The following is a 27,531-nucleotide window of genomic DNA, read 5'->3' as shown; positions in this document are numbered from 1 at the left end:
CTAACCGAGTTCGCACTGACCAAGCAATTGTCCATACACTATATTTCTAACCTACACACTAGGGACAATTTGCACAGAAGTCAAGTGACATAAACTTTGCACGTCTTTGGAATGTGGGAGGAAACCGGAGCACCCGAGAAAACCCACACAGTCACGGTGAGAACGTACAAACACCACTCAACTCAGCACCTGCAGTCAGGATCAAACCCGGGTCTCTGGCATTGTAAAGCAGCAACTCTACCACTGTTGCTGCCCCCTAAATATTACATGCCCTCCTGGTATTCTTGACATGCTATTGAGCAAATGCAGCAACATATTGAAGGCACACCCACATCCCTCCAAAGAGAAACCCATCAATTACAATGTTATGTAAGATTGTTCCCTCAACAAAGTTTACATGCACTGTGATGTAACAATTCACATTGGATTGCCAAAACTCATCTCAGTTTCCGCAATCATTCAAATTTAGACAAGATTCCAGATCAGCATCATCTTGGAACATGTACTTTTACTAATTTTCCTTCGGTACCAAAACTGAGGAAACTAAGAGTTTCTTACTTGATGAACCAAAGCTGTGGACCGATGGCTCTTTGTGCAGTTTAATACGAGGCCTCTCTTGGTTTCACCATTGATACAAAGAGGGATTTGAACACAGCAGAGTTACAAAGTGCATTGAGTATTTTCCGAGGCTATTGAGGATGTCTCTTTCATTTCAATGCAGTTGGTGTAATCCATTCACTGATGCTCCACTTAATGTGTTTATGGATGTTGATGTCCATTTGAAAGGTATTCTGACCAGTATGGCTTTATTTTTCTTTTTAACTCTTATGATTTTCATGATAATGACGTTGGGAGAAAATAGCACACAATGGAAAAGAGCCCTGTTGGAGTGTGTAGCAGTTGTCAAATGTCAATCAACAAAATCAATAATTTTTCTTTTACAACTTATAACCAAATATACAAAACCCAAGCCAATTAACCTACACACCTGTACGTCTTTGGAGTGTGGGAGGAAACTGAAGATCCCGGAGAAAACCCCCGCGGTCACAGGGGAGAACATACAAACTCCGCACAGACAGCACCCATGGTCAAGATCGAACCCGGTCTCTGGCACTGTAAGCGTTGTATGACAGCAATTCTACCGCTGCAATCAAAACGCATATTCTTACATATATAAACCTATAATTTTGATGCCTTCTCATTTTTATGCTACTCAGTTTTCCCTCACTCGCCCTGTGGTCTCTAAGAGTATATGATTAATTGATACAGAAACAGCATGGAAAACGGGCCCTTCAGCCCACCAAGTCCATGCCGACCATCGATCCCCCATTCACACTAGTTCAGTGTTATTCCACTTTCTCATCCACTCCCTGCACACGAATGACAATTTACAGAGGACCAATTAACCTGCAAACCTGCATGACCTGGGGATGTGGGAGGAAACCGGAGCACCCAGAGTCACAGGGGGAACGGGCAAACTCCGCACAGACAGCACCCGAGGTCAGGATCGAACCTGGATTTCTGGTGCTGTGAGACGTAACTCTACCCCGCTGTGCCTCTGTGCTGCCTATCTTTGTACACTTTCTTATTCCTCATTCCTTCACTTTCCCTTTCACCAGCTGCAGTTGTAATCACTAATAATACCCGTCGCTGGTATTGGGAAGTTATTTCACATGTTTATTCATTTAGTGTTCTCACCAAATTTTTTAAAAATAATTTAGTGTTTTTCACCTATTCCTGAATTTCCCATAACATTGGACCATTTTACCTAATAATAGTTGCATTATATTAACAATTTTATCTGAACAGGTAGGAAGAGGTGCAGATGCTGGTTTAAATCGAAGGTAGACACAAAAAGCTGCAATAACTCAGCGGGACAGACAGAATCTCTGAAGAAGGTCTCGACCCGAAACGTCACCTATTCCTTCTCTCTAGAGATGCTGCCTGTCCTGCTGAGTTACTCCAGCATTTTGTGTCTACCTTATACTAACAGGTATTCCACAGCAGCAGAGGAACATAGAAGCAAATCAGAAAATCCATTACTGGACAATGAAGGACTGCCTCGATTTTCTGCCATCACTGTAGAACATATCGTACCTGGAATCACAAAGTTGGTTCAGGAACAAAGTGACGGACTTCAAGAGTTAGAAAAGGATTTGGAAGCAATGGGTAAGCATTTCCTTTCAATTCAATACTGTAAATGGTTTACTTTTATGCTGGAAATCCAATGAAATACCAAGGCAATGCTGCACAGTTAGATGAGCTAAGTTTCAATTAGGCTTACTCTTGAGGAATCATGTCCCATATGTTATTAGATTGAGATACAGCTAGGAAACAGGCCCTTCGGCCCACAGAGTCCATGCCGACCATCAATCACCCATTCGCACTAGTTTTCTTACCCCACTTTCTCATCCAATCCTTACAAGCCAGGGGCAATTTACAAAGGCAAATTAGCCTACAAATCTGCATGTCTATGGGACATGGGAGGAAACAGGAGCACCCAGAGGATACCCAGACAGTCAAAGGAGAACGTGCAAACTCCATACAGACAGCTCCCCAGGATCGAACCAGGTTCTCTGGCGCTGTGAGACAGCAGCTCTACCAGCTACACCACTGTGGCGTCATCAGATGTTCTTTCAAATGGTTTAAGCTAACAGGGGACTTTAAACTTTGCTCAAGTTTTGACAAGGCAGACCTTATCAGGAAATGGAGGCACACAAGGAACTGCTGGAATCTTGAGCAAAGTGCTGGAGTAACTGGATGGGTCATGCAGCAACTGTGGAAGGAATGGTTTGTGTCAGGACCCTGAGAACATAGAAAAGTACAGCGCAGGAACTTGCCCTTTAGACCACAATATCTGTGCAAAACATAATGACAAGATAAACTAATCTCAGCTGTTTATGCATGATTCATACTCCTCCAATCCCAGCATATACATGAGATACTTTAAGGGTCTTACCATAAAATATGTATCTTCCCCTTGCATTCAACCTCTCATAGTGCAACAGTAGGCAGCACAGTGTCAGTAGAGTTGCCTCATCACAGTGCCAGAGACCCCGGTTCGTAGGTTTAATTGGCTTCTGGAAATTGCCCCTGGTGTGTACAATGCCAAACTGGGATATCATAGATCTAGTGTTCGGTTGATCGTTGATCAGCAAGGACTCAGTGGGCCGAAGGGCCTGTTTCAATGTTGCATCTCTAAACTAAAATCCTCACCTTCCGAAGAAGGGTCCCGTCCCGAACTGTTACCTGTCCATTCCCTCCGCAGTTTGCTGCCTGAGCCAGTGAATTACTCTGGCACTTTGTCTTTTCCTCACCTGGAAATGTCTGAACAGTCACATCTCTAACAACCATGTGGATTCCACTGCTCCTGAACGGTGAAGAAAACTTGTGTTCTCCTGTTTCCCATTGGGCTGTAATATGCATTAACCTCCTTTACAGTAGGTTCTCAAGAATTCACTGCAGAAGACTCTGTAATGGATCAGTATGTGATTCTCTGTTTTCCAGTGCTCATGATCTTTGTATCCTATGTGAGAGGTAATGTTGAGCTTAGTTTAGTTTAGAGATACAGCGCATAAACAGGCCCTTTAGCCCACCGAGTCCGTGCCCACCACCGACCCCCCATACATTAACGCTATTCTACACACACACAAGGGACAATTTGCAATTACACCAAGCCAATTAGCCTACATACCTGTACACGTCTTTGGAGTGTGGGAGGAAGCTGAAAATCTCAGAGAGAAAAACTCACTTGGGTCACAGGGAGAACGTACAAACTCCGTACAGATCCTGTAGTCAGGATCGAATCTGGGCCCCTGGCTCTGTAAGCAGCAACTTTATCGCTGCGCCACATAAGTTTATCTTTTCTTTTACTCAGTCTGGCAAATATGTTCAAGTTGTTTGTATTGGACTCACACTCCGTAAGCCTCTATTCCAACACAATCTATCATCTCTTGTCTGTCAAAGGCAATGATGGATGAATGGGAGTTAACATTAATAGTCCATCAACTCAGTTCAAAACCATCAATCTGTCATTTTGTAATGAATCTATGAACACTAGGGATTAAATCAGATCCATGAATTTGCACTTAGCGTTATCACATTGAAGATGTGATGGAAACGCTGAAAATTACAAGGAAAAATTAACAAAAATGCAGTAATTTCATTTCATAGAAAACTACAAAAACATGGTCAGCCGTCTTTGACAGACTGGAAATCCTGCAGTTCCCACTTCACTACAGCTGGAGAATCGTGACAAATATGAATAAGTGAAGAATAGTCCCAGCACTACGTAGGCATGCAATCAGGTTTTGTATGGAGCATTCAAATGTGCATCTCAACTTTCAGATGTTCAAAGGTCATTGTAATTTCAATTATGTTCCATGGATAGGCCAGATTTGCAGGGGTTTTAGACCAAATGTGGGCAGGTGGGACTAGTGAAGCTGGGACACATGTTGGCCGTTGTGGGCAAGTTTGGGCCGAAGGGGCCTGTTTCCACCCTGTATCACTCGATGACTCAAATGTTGTCATTTGTCTCATTTCCATTTAAAATGTGTGCTCTTTCTGAGTGTATGAGCTGAAATGTATCAAATGGTTTTATTCAGCTATAATTATCTCTACAATTCAGCAACCAAAGAAGTTTGTCACTATTTATCACTCCAACCCCCTTCACAATTTTAAATACTTTAATTTTACATTCCCTAACTTTATCTGCTCGAGGGAATGCAACATTATTCATGTAGATGCAAGGAACCGAAGATGCTGGAATCTTGCCTTGAATACAAAGTGCTGGAGTAACTTAACGTGTCAGGCAGCATCTCTGGAGGACATGGATAGGTGGCATTTTAGTTCGGGACCATGCTGTGGACGGAACTGTCTGAACTGACTCCAGTCTGAAGAAGGGTCCTGACCTAAAACGTCGCCTATCCACGTCCATAGATGTTGCCTGACCTGCTGAGTTACTGCAGCGCTTTGTGTTCTAAGCAACATTATTCAATTTGGCAGACAGACTATTCATGATAGATTGACTATTTTTTTGGTTGTCTCCCCGTCCCCGTCCACAAGAGAAACTTGTTTAGCAAGGCCTAACCATTAAGAAAATGGTTGGCTTTATACCAGAGATTTGGTAAGAATACTCTTGTCTATTCGATGTCTGCCCCAACCAAAATTTGGGTCCACTGATTCAAAGATTTAAGAATAAATGACAAGAGAATGTACCAACATGGACAAGTCAGTATGGTGGAGCAGTGGTTGAGTTGCTGCCTCACAGCACCTGAGACCCGGGTTCGATCCCGACACCAGGTGCTGTCTGTACGAAGTTTGTACATTCTCCCCGTGACCTGCGTGGGTTTTCCCCCGGGTGCTCCGGTTTCCTCCAAGACATACAGGTTTGTAGGTTAATTGGCTTTGGTAAAGATTGTAAATTGTCCCTGGTGTATGTAGGATAATGTTATTGTACAAAGATAGTTTGTTCAGCATGGCCTCGGTGGGCCGAAGGGCTTTTTCCCACGCTGTATCTCTAACTAGACTAAACTAAACTAAAATCACAGTGTAAATTGCAAGAGAGATATTTTCTAATGTGATGGAAATATTTTAATCTTTCTGTTCTCTTGACTTACCCTTGCTAACTGGTTCATTTTAATCGGATCAAAGAGCAATAATGTTATGATATTTGCTATGTACATTCCTTTGGAAGTAGAAGTAGTTTCATTGCTTCAGATAACATAATGTACACAAAGGTTTGTCTTTATTTGTGGAATATTGTCAAAATCTCTTGAGTGAAATTAATCTCCTAATGCTCTGGATTGCAGGTCGAGCCACTGGTTGTGAGGGAACATAATCAACTTTCGCAGAATGTTATATTGTACAATGCTTACAAGGTGAATATGAGCAACGTTCTTTAAATCTGAGATTGAATTTTAAATAGAGCAGAGAACAGTACAGGACCAGGCCCTTCAGCCCACAATGTCTGTACCAAGCATGATGCAAAGACAGGCTAACCTCTTCTCCCTCCATTCCCTGTATATCTATGCGCCTATCTAAATGCCTCTTCAGCGCCACTATTGTTTCTACCTAAATGTATTAAATCACTAAATGTAAACCAGCACCAGATACAACTATCACTCAACTGCTTTAATATTTGGGTGCCGTGTTAATGTTGCAATTGCACAAGAAAATGGCAAGTACAAATTGTTTCAAATGACATCTGAATCATTTTATAATTCGTAAGTTCATAAGTCTAGGAGCAAAATTAGACCTTACGGCCCATCAAGTCTTCTCCGCCATTCAATCATCGCTGATCTATCTTTCCCTCTCAACCCCAATTGGTGGTCCTGCAATTTATTTCCATTTTATCTGCAGGTGTATTCATGTTTAGAAAGTTGGTCATGGTCAAAGAAAATTGTCGGTGAGGTTTTAAACTCATCTCTCTTTAGGATTCCAAAGTGAAATACTGAGCACAGGTGTGGAGGGTGGTGGGTCTTTCTTTCCCCTTGACTGGTTGGGTGGGACTCCAAATATATTTAGAAACTTGATGTCATCCACCCTGCTTAATTGACGATCAAAATGGAGAATGAGCAAGTGTTGGAACCAACTGGAAAGCTCTTCAAAATTTGGCAAACACTTGATGGGCTGAATGACCTTTTCCCATGTTTATTTTACTTTAGTTTAGAGAGACAGTGTGGAAACAGGCCCTTCGTCCCCATTGATTCCGTACAGACCAGCAATCTCCGCACACTAACATTATCCTACACACACTAGGGATATCATACATTTATACCAAGCCTATTAACCTAAAAATCTGTACGTCTTTGGAGTGTGGAAGGAAACCGAAGACCTCAGAGAAAACCCACGCAGGTCATGGGGAGAACGTACAAACTCCGTACAGACAGCACCCGTAGTCAGGATTGAACCCGGGTCTCTGGCGCTGAAAGGCTGCAGCTCTACCGCACCTGTTCTGTTCTGTTCTCTAATTCATTGCCTCTTTCAATGTTTGATTCAAAACATGAAAATATATCTCGGTAGTTTTAGTTTAGTTTAATTGATACAGCATGGAAACAGGCGCTTTGGCCTAGTACCGAGTCCATGCCAACCCTCGAGTACCCGTTCACAATTCTTCCATGTTATCCCACTTTCTCATCCACTCCCTACACACTAGGGGCAATTTACACAGAGCAATTAAGCTACTAACCCACACGTCTTTGGGACATGGGAGGAAACCGGAGCACCTGGAGGAAACCCACACAGTCGCAGGGAGAATGTACATACTCCACACAGCCACCACCTGAGGTCAGGATTGAGCACTGTCGCTGTGAGGCAGCAGCTCTACCAGCTGCACCACTGAGCCGCACTAGTGAACTCAGCAGGGAACCTTTGCTGAAACATTTACTTATTGTTTAGATTATAAGTTTGAATGTGGTGAGGAGCATTCCATGCTTTAGATCCCAGCCCAAAACATTTCCCTCCACAGATGCTGCCTGACCGGCTGAGTTATTCCAACAATTTGATGATTCCAGCATCTGCAGTTCCTTGGTTTTTACTTTGAGAAATATAATTCACTACATTAAAAATTGCAATATTTGCTTACAGTTCTGAGAAAGCGAGACCAATACTGCCCCAAATGAATAGTTGAGCAATTTTGCAATGTTCATTCCACCTTCAATGTTGTACCTTCATGGAGAAAACATTAAAGGGAAAAAACGTCTCTGCTTCAATTTGCAATATGCAACCATGGTGACAAACCTTCATGTTCATAATTTCTAACATAAATGTAAAAGAAAATTCCAAGAAAACATGTTTTCAATATGGCATAAGAAGAAATAATCCATTAAATGTATTCAATATTTTTGGGCAGCAAATTATTATACTTTTCCAACAATTAACTTCTGAGCTCATTCCCGAAGGTCTGCAGGAAAAGATGTAAATATTCAGATGATTTTAAAATAAAATACACAACATGCAAGTTTACAAGTGGAGACGGAAAGAGTAATATATTAATAAGAGAGATACCTAACTCAGCGGGACACACAGTATCCCTGGAACGAAGGAATGGGTGATGTTCCTCTCCTGACCTGCTGTTATTCCAGCATTTTGTGTCTATCTTCGTTGTCAACCAGCATCTGCAATTCCTTCCCACACAATATATTAACAAACCTTCTTCCTTGAATTGAGTGCAGCTGAAAGGTTCACTGTTACTCACATTCAGAGCTCCCCCCTCAAGAACAATTTAAGAACCAGGGGTCAGAACAAACCACTTGTATTTGGGCTCTTCCACTGTCAGTCAATGAGATCATGGTCGGTAAACCACATCAACTCCACTATCTTCACTTCCATAAATTCGCTTAGTTTTCATGTACATATTGACATCCAATTTGAATATATTCAATGGGGGGGACAAAGAGCTGCAGATGCTGGAATCCTGAGCAAAAAGCAAAGTGCTGGAGGAACTCAGCAGATCAGGCAGCATCTCTAGAAGACATGGATAGGCACTATTTCTAGTTGTGCCCCTTCTTCAGGTGTCCTGATACGAAACATTGCCTATTAATTCCCCCCCCAGAGATGCTACCTGACCCACTAAGTTCATCCAGCACTTTATGTTCAGTTGAAACTATGCAAAGGCATCTACAGGCCTTTTGGGATAGCAAATTGTGGCGACTGACTGCTCTTTGAGTGAAGAGACTCCTAAACCCAACCTAAATATCGATCTCCTTATACTTAAGGGGCTGTCCCACTGCGGTGACCTAATCTGCGAGTTTAGAAGAGTTTGCCCTCGACTCAAACTCGCAGCATGGTCGACATGTGGTCCTAGGAGGTCCTATGAGGTCACTGGAACTCTCCTTCATGCTTGAGGGAGGTTACCGCATACTCGCAGCCTCAGTTGGTCGTGGAACATTTTTCAGCATTTTGAAAATGTTTCCACAAGTAAAAATTGGCCGGCATGGGTCTTTTGAGCTCGTAGTGCAGAGGAGTGTGGTCGCTATTTAGTTACAGGCAGTCGAGGGACCGCTGACTGGGCATTTTAATTGTCTCATTGGAGTTTTCAGGACCAAGGAAAACCGGCCGGTAGGTAAAATGCCCGCTAAACTGTATTATAAGTTGTCTGGCTTCTTAAAGGTGTCTCCACTCCTTCCCCCCCCCCCCTTCTCCCCCCCCCCCCCCCTTCTCCCCCCCCCCCCCCCTTCTCCCCCCCCCCCCTTCTTCCCCCCCCCCCCCCTTCTCCCCCCCCCCCCCTTCTCTTCTCCCCCCCCCCCTTCTCCCCCCCCCCCTTCTCCCCCCCCCCCCCTTCTCCCCCCCCCCCCTTCTCCCCCCCCCCCCCTTCTCCCCCCCCCCTTCTCCCCCCCTTCTCCCTCCCCCCTCCCCCCCCTTCTTCCCCCCCCCTCCCCCCCCCCCTTCTCCTCCCCCCCCCCTTCTCCCCCCCCCTTCTCGCCCCCCCCCCCCTTCTCCCCCCCCCCTTCTCTCTCTCCCCCTCTCCCCCCCCTTCTCTCTCCCCCCTTCCCCCCCCCCCTTCTCCCCCCCCCTTCTCCCCCCCCTTCTCCCCCCCCCCCTTCTCCCCCCCCCCCTTCTCCCCCCCCCTTCTCCCCCCCCCCTTCTCCCCCCCCTTCTCCCCCCCCCCCTTCTCCCCCCCCCCCTTCTCCCCCCCCCCCCCCCCCCCCCCCCCCCCCCCCCCCCCCCCCCTCCCCCCCCCCCCCCCCCCCCCCCCCCCCCCCCCCCCCCCCCCCCCCTCCCCCCCCCGCCCCCCCTCTCCCCCCCCCCCCCCCACCCCTCCTCCCCCCTCCCCCTCCCCCCCCTCCCCCCTCTCCGCCCCCCCCCCCTTCCCCCCCCCCTTCTCCCCCCCCTGTCTCCCCTCCCCCCCTTCTCCCCCCCCCCCCCTTCTCCCCCCCCCTTCTCCCCCCCCCCTTCTATCTCCCCCCCCCTTCTCCCCCCCCCCTTCTCCCCCCCCCCCTCCCTCTCCCCCCCCCTTCTCCCCCCCCCTTCTCCCCCCCCCCCTTCTCCTCCCCCCCCCTGCTCCCCCCCCCCCTCTCTCCCCCTCCCTCTTCCCCCTCCCCCCCCTCCCCCTCCCCCCCCCTCCCCCCCCCCCCCCCCCCTCCCCCCCCCCCTTCCCCCCCCCCTCCCCCCCCCCCCCCCTCCCTTCCCCCCCCCCTCTCCCCCCCCCCCCTTCTCCCCCCCCCCCCCTACCCCCCCCCCCCCCCCCCCCCCCCCCCCCCCCCCCCCCCCCCCCCCCCCCCCCCCCCTCCCCCCCCCCCCCTCCTCCCCCCCCCTCCTTCTCCCCCCCCCCCCTTCTCCCCCCCCCCCTTCTCCCCCCCCCCTTCTCCCCCCCCCTTCTCCCCCCCCCCTTCTCCCCCCCCCCTTCTCCCCCCCCCTTCTCTCCCCCCCCCCCTTCTCCCCCCCCCCCCTTCTCCTCCCCCCCCCTTCGCCCCCCCCCTTCTCTCCCCCCCCCTTCTTCCCCCCCCCTTCTCCCCCCCCCCCCCCCCCCCTCCCCCCCTCCTCCCCCCCCCCCCCCCCCCCCCCCCCCCCCCCCCCCTCCCCCCCCCCCCCCCCCCCCCCCCCCCCCCCCCCCCCCCCCCCCCCCCCCCCCCCCCCCCCCCCCCCCCCCCCCCCCCCCCCCCCCCCCGCCCCCCCCCCTTCTCCCCCCCCCCCTTCTCCCCCCCCCCCTCTCTCCCCCCTCCCCTTCTCTCCCCCCCCCATCTCCCCTACCCGCTCTCTAAGGACTAACCGTACGTCTTTTACCTTCCTGTTCATCGCGGGTGTGAATTTCAGACAGTGCTCCCCCACTTTTCCTGGCCCCTGCCTTTGCGATGTGTGTGTGAGCGTGCGGTCGGTTGATCCAGCTCGCGGTTTCATCGCTGGCAGTCGACCCAGCTCGAGGTTTATCAGGCGAGTGCCCTCGAGCTTGAAGGTCGAAGACAGTCGCTGAAAGGTCGCGTTAGTGGGACAGGCCCTTTATGGGCAGCAGATGGCGTAGCGGTAGAGTTGCTGCCTTACCGTGCCAGAGACCCGGGTTGTCTGTACAGAGTTTGTACGTTCTCCCCGTGACCTGCATGCGTCTCCTCCGGGATCTTCGGTTACATCCCACACTCCAAAGATGTACATGTTTGTAGGTAAATTGGCTTGGTATAAATGTAAATTGTCCCTAGTCAAGTCAAGTCAAGTCAAGTTTATTTGTCACATACACATACGAGATGTGCAGTGAAATGAAAGTGGCAATGCTCGCGGAACAACAAAACAACCAAACAAATTATAAACACAATCATAACACACATATTATTTTACATAATAAATAATAGAAGGAAAAACGTTCTGTACAGTTAGTCCCTGGTGAGAAAGGCGTTTACAGTCCGAATTGCCTCTGGGAAGAAACTCCTTCTCAACCTCTCCGTTCTCACTGCGTGGCAACGGAGGCGTTTGCCTGACCGTAGCGGCTGGAACAGTCTGTTGCAGGGGTGGAAGAGGTCTCTCATGATTTTGTTTGTGTGTGTAGGATAGCGTTAATGTGCGGGGATCGCTGGTCGGTGCGGACTCGGTGGGCCGAAGGGCCTGTTTCCACACGGTATCTCTAAACTAAATAAACTAAACTAAAACAGTACTGTGAACCCATGTTATAGTCTAAAATAGACAGTTCAGCACAGGAGGGCAACAGTCAAACGCTGTTTTACACCAAAGATAGACACAAAATGCTGGAGTAACTCAGCAGGTCAGGCAGCATCTCTGGAGAAAACGACAGGTGATGTTTTGGGTTGAGACCCATCTTCAGAGTTGATAGAGTGATTTGAAATGGGTTGGGGTGGGGAAAACCAGGCCTGTTGTAATGTATGAAGCTGCTGCTGCCACATGCATCTTTCCCACAGTGTGTTATTTTTGGCAGGAGCTAATAGCAGGAGGCCAGAAGCTGGATGGTGCGCAGGTCCGTATCGTCAACTCTACTCTACATGCAGCCAAGAACGGTGGAGCTGAACTTGAGGGAGGAACCAAGAGCCGTTTCAATGACATTCAGCTGCAGTTGGCAAACCTCTCAGAACTATTCAGGTGTGCAGTGAGTCAAGAGTGTTTTAATTCAATTCAATTCAATTCAATTCAACTTTAATGTCATCGCACAAATACAAGTATCATTACAACGAAATGCAGTTTTGCGTCAGTCCGTAGTAGTTGTACATAAAGAAAAACAAAAAAAATAGAAAGAGGGAAGATACAGAATAATCAGGAAATACAGAATGATTAAACAAAGGGGACGGAGGGACCAGAGTTTTACTGTCATATGTCCCAGACAGAACAATGACATTCTTACTTGCAGCAGCAGCACAACAGAATATGTGAACGCTGTACACTGTAAACAATATAATGAACAAAATACAAAGTTTTATATATATATATATACACACACACACACACACACACACACACACACACACACACACACACACACAATGTGGAATAAATTAAAATTAAAAGAAAATGAAAAGCGGAGACTTTGCAGGTTGGCTTAGAGACTGTATTGCATGATATCATGGAAAGATGGCAACAGTTAACTGCTCACCAGTTCTCTGCCTTCACAGCAGAATTAGCCGACAGTCATACTGTGAAGTAAACAACTTTCGTTTTATACAACTATACCAAAAAAAATACTATCTACCACATGGGTATCAATTATTTTATTAGTCATAACATACTTTTTGGTTTACGTCAATCTTATTCAACAACAGACGGTTAATACAAGTCAAACAAAATGCAAGAGCATCTTGACATTATTCGAACTCACCTTTTATGTGGACCGCGCCACCACCCCCTCTCCGAGTCGATCAGAAGCCCCCCCATTTACTGCAACGTATCTACGCTACTAGCGGTAGGGGGCATGGGTGGTCTACTGTAACAGAAACAAGCTTCCTTATCTCTGCCCACTATTTCATGTTTACATTTACCATCCACCCTTCAACACATTCCTAGACAATAAGTAATACATCTAATCTTACTTTGCCGATTCCCACGAACATCTTCCACACCTGGTCAACGAGAGATGCCAATTGTCACATCCAAACACCCTTCGTTACGTTGTTCAATACCAATCAAAATTAAGTAAGGAAGGATATTAATATTTCCTTCCACAGACAATGGAGCAGCCATTGTGGCTTCCACAGTACAAAACCACAAAACCAATCCCCCCAAGTCTATGAGGCTCAGACCTTATTTGGAGGTCGTAGTTTTTAAGTCTGATGGTTGACAGGAAGAAGCTGTTCCTGAACATGGACATTACCGTTTCCAAGCTACTGTTCCAGAGCAATAACCCCAATGGCAGGGGTTATAATGAGTGTGTGGCTCGGGTGGTGTGAGTCTCTGATGATGCTGGCTGCCTTTTTGACGCAGTGACTCCTGCAGATCTCATCGTTGTTGCGAGGTCAGTACCTATGGTGGACTGGGCAGTGTCCACCACTTTTTGGAGTCTTCTTCACTCCCGGGCATTCAAGTTGCCGAACCAGACCAAATAGGGGCTGTGTACTCTTCCTGTGCGCGGCTATAGTGCACTCCAGGCTCCAGCGCTGTAGGCCTTCTACCGCTAATTGTTTCTGACGTTTTATGGTTTTAGAAGTCATTTCACATGAGGTTGTGTAACTGTGGGAACTCAAAAAAAAACTTTAGAACGATATTTTTAAAAATGATTGGCGTATGATTTTTCCTAGTGGTTTCCTTGAATAGTCTGATAGTCATACAGCTATACAGTGAGGAAACAGGCCCAGTGGCCTAACATGTCCCATCTACACTAGTCTGCATGGTGGCGCAGCGGTAGAGTTGCTGCCTTACAGCGCTTGCAGCACTGGAGATCCGAGTTTGATCGCGACTACTGGTACTGTCTGTATGGAGTTTGTGCGTTCTACCTGTGACCACGTGGATTTTCGCTGAGATCTCCGGTTTCCTCCCACACTACAAAGACGTACAGGTATGTAGGTAAATTGGTTTAATATACGTGTAAATTGTCCCTAGTGTGTGTAGGATAGTGTTAATGTGCAGGGATCACTGCTCGGTGCGGACTCGGTGGACCGAAGGGCCCATATGGCTCCAACCTTATCCTATTCATGGACCAGCCCAAATGTTTCTTAAACATTGCAATAGTACGTGCCTCAACTACTTCCTCTGGCCATGGGAGTTCCATACTCCCATTATCTAATTATTATCTAAGTATTGTGCTTACAGGCCTGCTGTGCTGCTGCAAAGAATTAAAGTGTTCTGTTGTCAGTACATATGACAATTAAACATTCAGAATCTCAGAGTTTCTCTACAGATAGCAACATGCCTTGGATGCCTCTTACCTGTAGGTTTTAGCAGAGATAACAACAGCAAAAATAGCCAAGAGATAATGCCCTTCCTCTAGTTTAAGATAAATATAGATTTATGTTAATTTGACAAGAAACCATTATTTGAGGTTTTAGCAGATTAAATTAACACTCAAGATTCAAGAGAGTTTATTGTCATGTGTTCCTGATAGGACAATGAAATTCTTGCTTTGCTTCAGCACAACAGAACATAGTAGGCATGACTGCAGAACAGATCAGTGTGTCCATATACCATTGTATAAATATATACACACATGAATAAATAAACTGACAAAGTGCAAATAAACAGATAATGGGCTATTAATGTTCAGAGTTTTGTTCGAGCCAAATTTAATAGCCTGATGTCTTGAATTCCTTTCCATCAATGCTATTATTATTTTGTAAGCCTGTGATTAATGACATGGACAGCTATGTAGTGTCCCAACAAATGGTGTTGTGCTATTGTGGCATTGACAGAGCTTAGTTTAGTTTAGTATAGAGATACAGGTCCCTCGGCGACCAGCGATCCCCATACACTATCCTGCACACCAGGGACAATTTACATTTTTTACCAAAGCCAAATTAACCTACAAACCAGTAAGTCTTTGGGGTGTGGGAGGAAATCGGAGCACCCAGAGAAAACCCTTGCAGTCACGGGGAGAACGTACAAACTCCGTACTGGCAGCACCCGTAGTCAGGATCGAACCCGGGTCTCTGGCACTGTGAGGCAGCAATTCTACCACTGCGCCACCGTGCCGCCCCCACCCTTCCAAATGTTGATCCATGTGCTGCAGTGATTATCCTCCAAAGAGCTGCAGTAAAAAACAATCTTGCGAAGCAATGTCATGGTTGCAAAATATAACCAAGTCATCATGTTGCTTTCTGGCAAAATGTATGCATTGTGGTGGAAGCTGCAGAGATGGAGACATTCCTCACAAATATATCCCCGATGTCTTTATTTAACAACAAGAGATTTGATGTACTGTTTCATTTGTTCCAACAATTTAAAAAAAATGATTGCTATAAAAAGCCCTGCAGAAGTATGCTAAAAATATAACATAATTGAGAAGGATCTATAATCAGCCTTTTTTTCCCCCCATCTCTCGCTATAATTAGCAATAATGTTATAGATTCTACAAACGCTTTCTCACTGCTTCTCACGGACAAGGCTGGCATTGAAGAACTCCCTCAATCAACTCGTAGACTCCTTGCCGAAAATGCTGTGGCTGGGACAGGGAAAAGGTACGTCGGAAAATTACAACAGCGTCAGAAGCTATTTCCCCCAGGGTGGAAGAATCAAAGACTGCAGGGCACGGCTTTAAAATGAGAGGGGCATAGCTTAAAGGAGATGTGTTGGGGGGCAGGTTGTTATATATAGTTTAGTTTAGAGATACCGTGTATTAACAGGCCCTTTGGCCCACCAAGTCCGTGCCGACCAGCACATTAACACTATCCTACACACACCAGGGACAATTTACACTTATACCAAGCCAATTAACCTACAAACCTATAGTCTTTGGAATGTGGGAGGAAACTGAAGATCTCGGAGAATAGACAATAGACAATAGGTGCAGGAGTAGGCCATTCGGCCCTTCGTGCCAGCACCGCCATTCAATGTGATCATGGCTGATCATCCCCAATCAGTACCCCATTCCGGCCTTCTCCCCATATTTCCTGACTCCGCTATTTTTAAGAGCCCTATCTAGCTCGCTCTTGAAAGCATCCAGAGAACCTGCCTCCACCGCCCTCTGAGGCAGAGAATTCCATAGACTCACCGCTCTCTGTTAGAAAACAAAGCAGGACACGGGGAGAAGGTACAAGTTCCGTACAGGCAGCACCCGAAGTCAGAATCGAACTCGGGTCTACTGACACTGTAAGGCAGCAACTCTACCGTGCAGCTACAGAGGTGTTGGGTGTCTGGAACGCACTGCTAATGGGGATAGATACGACTGTGGTGTTTAAGTGGCTTTTAGATAGACAGATGGATAAGCATGAAATGGAGGGCTATGGATGATGTGCAAGCAGATGAGATTGCTTAGTCTTGGCAGACGTGGGCTGTTCCTATGCTATACTGTTCCAGGTTCTGTCAAGCATGCGGTAAAACCAAGAGTCTAAATGTAAAGAAAAAACGTCCTATTCAGGTGTAATAGCCAAATTTTGGAAACGTTGCATTTTTGACATCTGTAACATAGAATAGAGCAATGCCCAATCATTCCACATCAACTTTTAATTTAAAAATTGTAATGATATTGCCACTTTCATGGGAATCAGTTGTGAATTATTGGCAATCTGCTTTCAGTCTATCTTGCATAATGCACTTCTCCATAGCCACATTTGCGTATCATTTTGAGATTTTCTTTTTTTGTGCTACAATGCTTGAGAGCAGTGATCTGTGACAGATAACAATATGCTGGGTAGGGAAACAGAAAATGTTGGAAGAAAATATATATAATTGTAGTTTTGCTTATTATTAATTCTTTGTTGACCTTTCCCGCTTCATGGAACACAGTAGACAGAAAAGCACAGCACAGTAAACCGGCCCTTTGGCCCACAATGTCTGTGCCAAACAAGAAGCCAAGCTAAACAAATCTCATCAGTCTGCAGATGATTCATATCCCTCTATTCCCTGCATTTTCATGTGTCTATCCAAAAGCCTCTTAAAACCCATTGAAACATGTAAGATTGTTAAGGGTTTGGGCACGCTGGAGGCAGGAAACATGTTCCCAGTGTTGGGGGAGTCCAGAACCAGGGGCCACAGTTTAAGAATAATGGGTAAGCCATTTAGAACGGAGACGAGTAAACACTTTTTCTCACAGAGAGTTGTGAGTGTGTGGAATTCTCTGCCTCAGAGGGCGGTGGAGGCCGGTTCTCTGGAGGCTTTCAAGTGAGAGCTAGATAGGGCTCTTAAAGATAGTGGAGTCAGGGGATATGGGGAAAAGGCAGGAACGGGGTACTGATTGGGGATGATCAGCCATGATCACATTGAATGGCGGTGCTGGCTCGAAGGGCCAAATGGCCTACTCCTGCATCTATTGTCTATTGTCTATTGTTATTTGCAGTAGATTGGTGATAGATCATGGCTGGCAGTGTTGGATTCTTGTAATTCCTAAAATATAAGAACCACTTTCAATGGATTATGTACACATCCCCTGGATCTGTTTACGAAAGGACTGCAGATGCTGGTTGTTGCATCTGGTTGATGCAGGAATGGAAATGTGACCCATTCCTTTTCTCCAGAGACACTGCCTGTCCCGCTGAGCTACTCCAGCTTTTTGAGTCTATCCCCTGGATCTGTTCTTGTACTCTTTTGGAATTGTGCTCTCTAGTTTATATAACTTACTTTCACTGTCCCTTCCATCGCACTTCAAGTTTCGCAGCAGTACATTTCATCTGCCACCTATCCAACCTGTCATTACTTGCCTGACATCGTGCTCTGAACACAAGTACAGTTATTATGTTAGCATTTCGTTGTCTCTGTACTGTACACTGACAATGACAATTAAAATTGAATCTGAATCTGAATCTGAATCTGAGCAAGAGCAGTGGTCCCGGTCGTGACACAGGAGAAGGCACAAAGTGCTGGAGTAACTCAGCAGGTCAGGCAGCATCTCTGGAGAACATGGATTGGTGAGGTTTTGGATCGAGACCATTCTTCAGACTCGGGAATCCTCCTGACGGAGGAGAACTCTACTGAACACTTACCTCCTGTCCGAAAACAATCTTTCTTTCTGTCTCCGTGAAGAAGGGTCTCGACCCGATACGTCACCTGTTCCTTTTCTCCAGAGATGCTGTCTCTGGACACATTCATCTGTTTTGTAGTAAATGCCTACTATTTTCTGTGTGCTTAAGCAAAGCAAGAATTTAATTGTCCTATACAGGGACACATGACAATAAACTCACTTGAACTTGAACTTGACCTGCAGAGTTACTCGATTTTTCTTTCACTCCGGACAACTATAATGTGTGTCCTTTCATTTCTTCTCTATTTTACTTTATATTTTTTAGTCTTCCAGGAAATTCAAACTTCCATTTCCCTGTCTTGTTCCCTCCTGGGAATGAGCCTAGATTGTGGCTGAAACAGCTGCACTTTAAAGACTTTCCATTGATCAGTTTTGCCGGTCCATCCTTGATTCCATTGTCCCCAGGCCATGTCTATTCTCATCCCACTGAAATTCGACCTTCTCCATTTAATTGTTTTAATCTCGGAGTTAGTTGTTTATGTTCTTTGCCGTGGCTATTCTGAACCTTGTGTGAACCTTGGATTAGATTCGCCCACTGAAACATTGTCATTAGACCTAGTTTATCTCTGAGAAAAAGATTGAGTAAGGTCACCAACATTTTAAGCTGGGAGCTTCTCCTGAACACATTTAAGATTTTCCTCTCCAGTCCCTTCCCCCACCCTTCTGACTCACTATTCTACTGCTATTGCTGCACTTGGATTGTTGAAGTTCCCAATAACATTCCTCTTGGCTTTTGCACATTTCTGTTATTTCCCTGTAGATTTGCTGCTTAATTTCCCTCCTAGTCGTTGGGTTGTAAATCCTCAGTTCCCTTCATGCAGGTTTCAGATAAATAGATGATTGGACATCATGGAAACCAGGAGATAAGAATATTGTACAGTCATGTAGAACTTGAGGTACAGTATCAGCTGTGTGGAGTCGCTAATAAGGTGGAGCAAAGATATTAACTCATTGCATTTCAATTTCACGTTCCTCCTATCACCATAAACAGAATTCACGACTGTATTGAACATTTTAGTTTGACCCACCGAGTCTGCACCAGCCAGTGATCCCCACACCTTAACACTATCTTACACACACTAGGGACAATTTCACATTTATACCCAGCCAATTAGCCAACAAACCTGTACGTCTTTGGAGTGTGGGAGAAAACCGACCATCCTGGAGAAAATCCACACAAGTCACGAGTAGAACGTACAAAGTCAGCACCTGGAGAAAACCCATGCGGTCACAGGGAGAGCATGCAAACCCCATACTGACAGCACCCATAGTCAGGATTGAACCCTAGTGCTGTAGGGCAGCAACACGACCGCTACGCCACTGTGTCGCCCCTTGTGGTACAGTATCGGCTGTGTGGTGTCGCTAATAAGGCAGATCAGTCATATGACCTAATTGCATTTCCATTTCATATTTTCCAATGACTTTAAACAAAACTGTATTGAACATAGAAACATAGAAAGATAGAAAAATATGTGGAGTAGGCCATTCAGCCCTTCAAGCCAGCACCGCCATTCAATATGATCATGGCTGATTTCATCTAAAATCAGTACCCCGTTCCTGCTTTTCCCCATATCCCTTGATTCCTTTAGCCCTAAGAGCTAAATCTAACTCTCTCTTAAAAACATCCAGTGAATTGGCTTCCACTGCCTTCTGTGGCAGAGAATTCCACAGATTCACAATTCTCTGGGTGAAAACATTTTTCCTCATCTCAGTCCTAAATGGCCAACCACTTATTCTTAAACTGTGACCCCTGGTTTTGGACTCCCTCAACATCAGGAACATTTTTCCTGCATATCGCCTGTCCAATCCTTTAACAATTTTATACGTTTCTATAAGATAACCCCTCATCCTTCTAAATTCCAGTGAATACAAGCCCAGTCGACCCATTATTTCGTCATATGTCATTCCCGCCATCCCGGGAATTAACCTGGTGAACCTAGACTGCACTCCCTCAATAGCAAGAATGTCCTTCCTCAAATTAGGAGACCAAAATTGAACACAATACTCCAGTTGTGGTCTCACCAGGGCCCTGTACAACTGCAGTAGAACCTCCTTGCACCTCAACTCAAATCCTCTCGCAATGAAGGCCAACATGCCATTAGCTTTCTTCACTGCCTGCTGTACCTGCATGATATTGCACATCTTTACAATAAAGATATTGGATGATATAGAGTTGAAAAGATTTTAAAATGGAAGCAGTGATGATCTTGTGCTGAATGGTAGCACACAACAAAAAAGCTTTTCACTGTACCTCAGTACTCGTGGCAATAATAAACTAAACTAAATTACAAACTAGCTACAGGTGCACAACCTTTTATCCGACGATCCAAATAACGAAAACCTCCGAATAGCGGACATTTTTTCGGTCCTTGAAGAAAGGTCCTTGAAAACGTTCACCGAGGGCGACCCGCAGAGGTGACAGCGGAACCTCCGGTCGGTCCTCGAAGAAAGGGGAACTAAATCCCCATTCATAAAAGAGGTGAGGGTATATTGCGCGGGAGGGTTAATAATTGACAATGTGCTGCTACCTGCCCGCTGAGTCAAAATGTTCCCACGGTAGACACGATACACAGCGTGCAGGCAGCAGCAAATTGTCGCTCCCTTCAGTTTCACCCCACCTACACCCCTCTGCTTCCCGGCCATGTGTGTGACCCCTTCCCTCCCCTCTCCAGCTCCCCGCTCATTGCACCGGCGCGGGGGCTTTGCACTGTCTTCACGTCGGCGATTCTAGCAGCACAGTGCAGTCACCGGAGATGTCAGGACCAACAGGACACCGACCCCCAGGCCTACTGCAAGCACGGAGATCCCAGATCAGCAACTCCAGCCCAGCCCCGCTCCAACTCCAGAGGAACACGCAGTGTATGGGCAGAAGCTGATAGTGTGGAAGGTACTTCTTGTTCTTGGGGTGGCGCAGCTCGGGCTGTGGGCGAACTGCCACTTGTCGCCGTAGCGGCCCATCGGGGAGCGGATTCCTCTGGAGTTGGAGGGGGAGGGGGGGTATTGTGCTGTTTGATCGCCCCCTGCTATCCCAGGGACAGGGAGACAGGACGTTCACCGAGGGCGGCCCGCAGAGGTGACAGCGGAACCTCCGGTCGGTCCTCGAAGAAAGGGGAACTAAATCCCCATTCATAAAAGAGAAGGTGAGAGTATATTGCGCGGGAGGGTTAATAATTGACAATATGCTGCTACCTGCCCGCTGAGTTAAAAAGTTCCCATGGTAGACACGATACACAGTGTATCGTGAGTCTTGCGTGGGAACTTTTAAACTCAGCGTGCAGGCAGCAGCAGATTGTCGCTCCCTTCAATTTCACCCCACCTACACCCCTCTGCTTCCCGGCCATGTGTGTGACCCCTTCCCTCTGCCCTCCAGCTCCCTGCTCATTGCACCGGCGTGGGGGCTTTGTACTGTCTTCACGACGGCGATGGCTGCAGGTGAGTGCAGTCACCGGAGACGTCAGGACCAATTGGATGTCGACCACCAGGCCCACCGCAAGCACAGAGATCCCAGAGACCCACAGCCAGCAGCAGCCCAGCCCAGCCCCGCTCCAATTTCTTCTGCCAGGATCAAGGCGCAAACTCGCGACCTTGCAGATATGAGCCGAGCACTCTACCACTGAGCCAGCCATTAAAATCTACGCAAAAAAATTTCTTTTCCGAAGACCGACAAATTCTGAATTACGAAAGGTGTCTGGTCCCAAGGCTTTCGGATAAAAGGTTGTGCACCTGTATTAGTGTGCTTCGTTTTCTAACAACACAGTGGTGCAGCGGTAGAGTTGCTGCCTCACAGCACCAGAGACCTATGTTCGATCCTGACCTTGGGTGCTGTCCGTGTGGAGTTTGCACGTTTCCTCCCACATCTCAAAGACTTGCGGGTCTGTCGGCTAATTGGCCTCTGTAAAATTACCCCCAATACATAGGGGGTGGAGGAGGAAGTGAGATGACATGGAACGCGTGTGAACAGGTGGGCGGATGTCGGCGTGGACTTGTTGGACCGAAAGACCTGTTTCCATGCTGCATCTCTAAACTAAACTAATCTCATCTCCTTGTGCTCTGCTCAGCAACCTCACTTTGATGTTGGTTGTAGATGGAGTTAGTTGGTTGTAGCTTATGGACCCAGTGGGCTGTTCTGTGCATACTGTACTGACGGTGCTAATGCACGGGAATAGGAGCTGTATGCAAAAAATATATATTTCACTGCACCTGGTACACGACAATAAATAAACCATTGATAAATGTTTAGATGCCACACAAAGCAACATAGAATGGGTAGGTAGGAACTGCAGATGCTGGTTTAAACCAAAGGTAGACACAAAATGCTGGAGTAACTCCGCGGGACAGGCAGCATCTCTGGATAGAAGGAATGGGTGACGTTTTGGGTCGAGACCCTTCATCAGACTGAAGCCAGGGGAGAGCGAGACACATAGATAAGGAAGTGTAAGGTGTGAAAACGGGACAAAGGAGATGAAGATCAAGGAAAATGTCGAATAGATCATTGTTAGCCGGTGGAAGGTAGCAACAAAGCAAACAGCTGGGAGAAGAAATTAGTTTATTATTGCTGATGAGTTGTGAATATTGTTACAAATGATTATTATGACTTTATTAATGTTATGTAATTATACGCTTTGCATCGTTACTTGTCCAACATGTTTCTTTTTACCTTTGGCAGCCCAAATCCAGAGAATGGTCCCTGGAAAGTGACCCTAGACACTCCTAGTTTTAAACCAATAATGGTGTACAGTAGAAACAGACAGTTAAAAGAACGTCTTTACAAAGCCTTTATCTCTCGAGCCATAGGCGGGCAGTATGACAACAGTGTACTGATTGATGAGATTCGTCAGCTGAGGTAACTTGTACACAGCATTTATCCGTTTACTTCTAAGTTACAAGACATGTTTTTTTGTTTTTGCTACTTTTCCTGAGATGGTAAAAAGTTCTGCAGTGGATCCTGGAGATTTAAATTCTTTATTTCATGAGTGGCAAAGAGAAGGAGATTATCCTTCACTATATCATGTCAGGAGTCATGGGAAGAGTGAGAGATAGATCAGCCATGATTGAATGACGGAGTAGACTTGATGGGCCGAACGGCCTAATTCTTAACTTACGATGGCCTAGCTGTACAACATAATTGCTCCTATAATTCATCACGCATAATTGATCTATAGATTTCTAATTTCAATCCATTTGACCTCAAAAAGATAGACTTTGACTTGTCAGTATTGGGTGTGATGGTGATGGATGATGATGAGACATCAGTCTGATTTTCAGTCCTCCCATTGATTTTAGCAGTGAGAATCTCACCCGGCCAATTTGCTACCACTTGTGTAATGCAGTCAGACAAATAGACCTGCTATAATGTTAAGCAAAATCAGAAAAGCAATTTCAAAGGAATTACATTCAAGAGTCAAGAGAGTTTTAATGTTATATGTGCTTTAAATGGAACAATGGCATTCTTACACGAGCAGCATAACAGGCCTGTAACTGCTATACGCACAGATAAGATATAATAAACAGACAAAAAATATCAATAAATAAATAACCACAAAACTAGTTCAAAAAACCCCAAAGTCCTTAGTGCAACCAGACAGTCCATACAGGGTCATAGCAGAGATTAGTGTTCTTTGATGTTCAACAGCCTGATGTTGTTGGAAAGAAGCTATCTTTGAACCTGGTGGTCATGCTTTTCAGACTCCGGTATCTTCTTCCAAATATATAAATATATTTCAATTAAAGTCCCATCCTTGTAAACCTTCTCTACATGCTTCCCATCTTAATGACATTCTTCATATAGAATGATGATCAAACTTATATAGAAACATAGAAATTAGGTGCAGGAGTAGGAGTGCACCATTCAAGATCAAGATTCAAGATTCAATTTAATTGTCATTTGGACCCCTTGAGGTCCAAACGAAATGCCGTTTCTGCAGGCATACATTACAAACAAATAGACCCAAGACACAACATAATTTACATAAACATCCATCACATCGCTGTGATGGAAGGCCAAAAAAACTTATCTCTCCACTGCACTCTTCCCCCCCCCCGATGTCAGAGTCAAAGTCAAAGCCCCCGGCTGGCGATGGCGATTGTCCCGCGGCCATTAAAGCCACGCCGGGTGGTGCAAGGTCGCACACCGGGTCTTGGTGTTAGAGCCCCCGGCGTGCGCTCGCAGAGTCCCGCGGCCATTCCAAGCCGCGCGGGGCGGTGATGTCAGGCCCCACTCCAGGAGCTCTTCGACCCCGCAACTCGGGCGGGAGAAGTCGCCGTTGCGAGAGCCCTGAAAAGCGGTCTCCCTCCAGGGACCCGCGGGCTCCCGGTGCCGCCGTCCGCCAGACCCGCAGTTGCAGCCTCCGAATCTCCGGAGGTCGGGCCGCAGCAGCAGCAGCAGCGCTCCACCACCGCTCCACCCGCTCTGGACTCGGCCAGCTCCGCGACGGTGACGGTGAATCGTCGGCACCAGAGTCCCAGGTCTCTTCCTGTTGGAGGCCGCTCCTCGTTGCAGCCCCAACGACAATGGAGACCCGACAAGAAAAGGTCGGGTCTCCCGTGCAGGGAGAGATTTAAAAGTTACCCCCTCCCTCCCACCCCACCCCCACCCACCCACCCACACACCCCAACAAAAAATAACAAAAAAACTACACAGAAACATAGACAAAAAATAATAAAAACGCGGACGGGCTGCCGAGGCCGCTGCTGACGAGAGTCACGCCGCCTACCGGATGGCCTACCTATTCGGCCCTTCGAGCCTGCACCGCCATTCAACATGATCATGGCTGATCATCCAACTCAGTATCCCGTACCTGCCTTCTCTCCATACCCCCTGATCCCCTTAGCCACAAGGGCCACATCTAACTCCCTCTTAAATATAGCCAATGAACTGGCCTCAACTACCCTCGGTGGCAGAGAGTTCCAGAGATTCACCACTCTCTGTGTGAAAAAAGTTTTTCTCATCTCGGTTTTAAAGGATTTCCCCCTCATCCTTAAGCTGTGACCCCTTGCCCTGGACTTCCCCAACATCGGGAACAATCTTCCTGCATCTAGCCTGTCCAACCCCTTAAGAATTTTGTAAGTTTCTATAAGATCCCCTCTCAATCTCCTAAATTCTAGAGAGTATAAACCAAGTCTATCCAGTCTTTCTTCATAAGACAGTCCTGACATCCCAGGAATCAGTCTGGTGAACCGTCTCTGCACTCCCTCTATGGCAATAATGTTCTTCCTCAGATTTGGAGACCAAAACTGTACGCAATACTCCAGGTGTGGTCTCACCAAGACCCTGTACAACTGCAGTAGAACCTCCGTGCTCCTATACTCAAATCCTTTTGCAATGAAAGCTAACATACCATTCGCTTTCTTCACTGCCTGCTGCACCTGCATGCCTGCTTTCAATGACTGGTGTACCATGACACCCAGGTCTCGTTGCATCTCCCTTTTTCCTAATCGGCCACCATTTAGATAATAGTCTGCTTTCCTGTTTTTGTCACCAAAATGGATAACCTCACATTTATCCACATTATACTGCACACACCTGTAGAAGTATAGGTACATAGTTTGCTGAAAATGGCCTCACAGGTAAATAGGGTTGTCAAGAAAGGGATTGGTGCATTGGCATTCATCAGTCAGGGTGATGAGCATAGACGTTGGGAAGTTATGTTACAGTTGTACAAGACGTTGGCAGGGCTGCATTGTATTGTGTGTAGGTTTGCTCATCCTGCTGGAGGAAGAATATCCTCAGGGTCTTCATGGTCTGAAGAAGGGTCCCACCGACCCATGTTCTCCTGAGATGCTGCCTGACTCGCTGAGTTACTCCTGCACTATGTGTGCCTGTTTTTAAAAAAAACATTAAACACAGCCTCATTTCCACTTTGTTGCAGGCATGAGATTGCCAGAATTCTTGGCTACGAAAACTTTGCTGAACTGGTGGTGAGTAGAAGCATGGCAGGAAGTGTGGAGAAGATCTGGGAGTTTATTGACATTCTACGTGACAGGAGCTTTTCAGGTAGGGAAGTGGAGTGTGATAAATAGTGGTTGTAATTGGGTGAGTGGATGCTTTTTGAGATTGATGATTGATTTTCAAAACCGCAACAGTAAAAATTGATGGCCATCTGTTTTATTAATAGTGCCTTTGTGGACAGCTTGTCTTCAATCACTGAAGCCTGAAACTCTAGGCTTCCCATCTTACATCTATCTATGTACCTTTCCTTGTTTATGAGGCTTTATAAAACCTATTTCTTTGACCAAGCTTTTGATCAATTGTTATACGTGTGTCAGTGTCAACTTCTAACTTGTAATCTTCCAGTGGGCACCTTGGGAACTTTTACTATGCTATAGTAACATCAATATTATGTGCGCTGTATTTAACAGACAATAAAAAAGCTGTAAGCACAAGAAACCGTAGATGCTGGTTTACCAAGGAACCTGCGGGTCAGGCAGCATCCTTGGAGAACATGTTCTCTAGAGATGCTGCCTGACCAGCGGAGTTCTCCAGCATTTTGTGTCTTTCCAACTTAAAAACCTATTTAAAGTTGCCTTTAATGTAACCAAATTAACCTAGGGAGCAAAGATAGACACAATGTCCTGGAGTGATTCAGTGGGTCAGGCAGCATCTCTGGAGAAATAGGATAGGTGACATTTTGGGTCGGGACCCTTCTTCAGACTGATCCATCCATCCTATTTCTCCAGAGATGCTGCCTTACCGGTTAAGTTATTCCAGCACTTTGTGCCTATCTTTGGTCTAAACCTGTGTCTTTGTTCTTTGTTTCTAAACTAGAGAGCAAGTGGATATTTTGCTTGGGCAGCCCACAGTCCAGTGGTATCTGATATTGATTTCTCTAACTACAAGTAACCCCAGCATTTCCTCTCTCTCTCCATCCCACCCTCTCCCAAGTCGCACCAGTTTCTCGTTTTCACCCTACAAACAGTTTCCTTTAGTATCGTAACTTGTTTGCATATCTTTCATTCATTGTTCTTTATCTCTCTCTACATCATCGCCTATATCTCTCATTTCCCTTTTCCCTGACTAAATCTAAAGAAGGGTCTCGACCCGAAACAGCCTGACCCACTGAGTTACTCCAGCATTTTGTGCCTATCTTCGGTGTAAACCAGCATCTGCAGTCCCATCCTACACAACCCTATTTTAATTCCACTCTTACCCATAGTTGCTGGATGGATATGAAATTAAAGTCATTCTGCCACACATTGTAGAAGCCTTGGTAAACCTTCGTTGTGTCTCGCTTTTGTGTTCAATTGTCACATGTCAGGCATTTTAATTGTTGCGATGGCTTCCTTTACAAACGTCAGAAAGATAGGAATATAAATGTTATAGCATCAAAGGGACTGAAGGGATATGAAGCATGGCAATATAAATTTGGAGGACCTTTCATGTGGAAGATAGACCCTAATTGTCGTTTAGTTTATTGTCACGTGTATCGAGGTACAGTGAAAAGTTGTTTACACATGTGCTATCCAGTCAGTGGAAAGACTATACATTAGTACAATCA

At 46.3% G+C, this 27,531-nt stretch overlaps 1 protein-coding gene across 1 annotated transcript; it reads left to right on the top strand.

Annotated features, from left to right (window-relative positions):
• The first annotated feature begins 22,202 nt into the window (after positions 1–22,202).
• Positions 22,203–26,296, top strand: LOC129707099 (uncharacterized). Its single transcript, XM_055651891.1, has 2 exons — positions 22,203–22,880; positions 25,906–26,296. Exons 1-2 carry the CDS (start codon positions 22,681–22,683, stop codon positions 26,054–26,056), a joined length of 351 nt encoding a protein of 116 aa, XP_055507866.1. The 5' UTR covers positions 22,203–22,680; the 3' UTR covers positions 26,057–26,296.
• The last annotated feature ends 1,235 nt before the right edge of the window (positions 26,297–27,531 follow it).

Source organism: Leucoraja erinacea, chromosome 20 (genome assembly GCF_028641065.1).
Source record: "Leucoraja erinacea ecotype New England chromosome 20, Leri_hhj_1, whole genome shotgun sequence".
Taxonomy (NCBI): domain Eukaryota; kingdom Metazoa; phylum Chordata; class Chondrichthyes; order Rajiformes; family Rajidae; genus Leucoraja; species Leucoraja erinaceus.
Note: the sequence above shows the minus strand (reverse complement) of the source record. Positions and strands in the feature narration are given on the sequence as shown.

Coding starts and splice junctions, on each gene's coding strand:
- LOC129707099 (XM_055651891.1), top strand. CDS start 22,681: ATGTTTCTTTTTACCTTTGGCAGCCCAAATCCAGAGAATGGTCCCTGG. Junction 22,881..25,905: donor GATGAGATTCGTCAGCTGAG/GTAACTTGTACA, acceptor ACTTTGTTGCAG/GCATGAGATTGCCAGAATTC.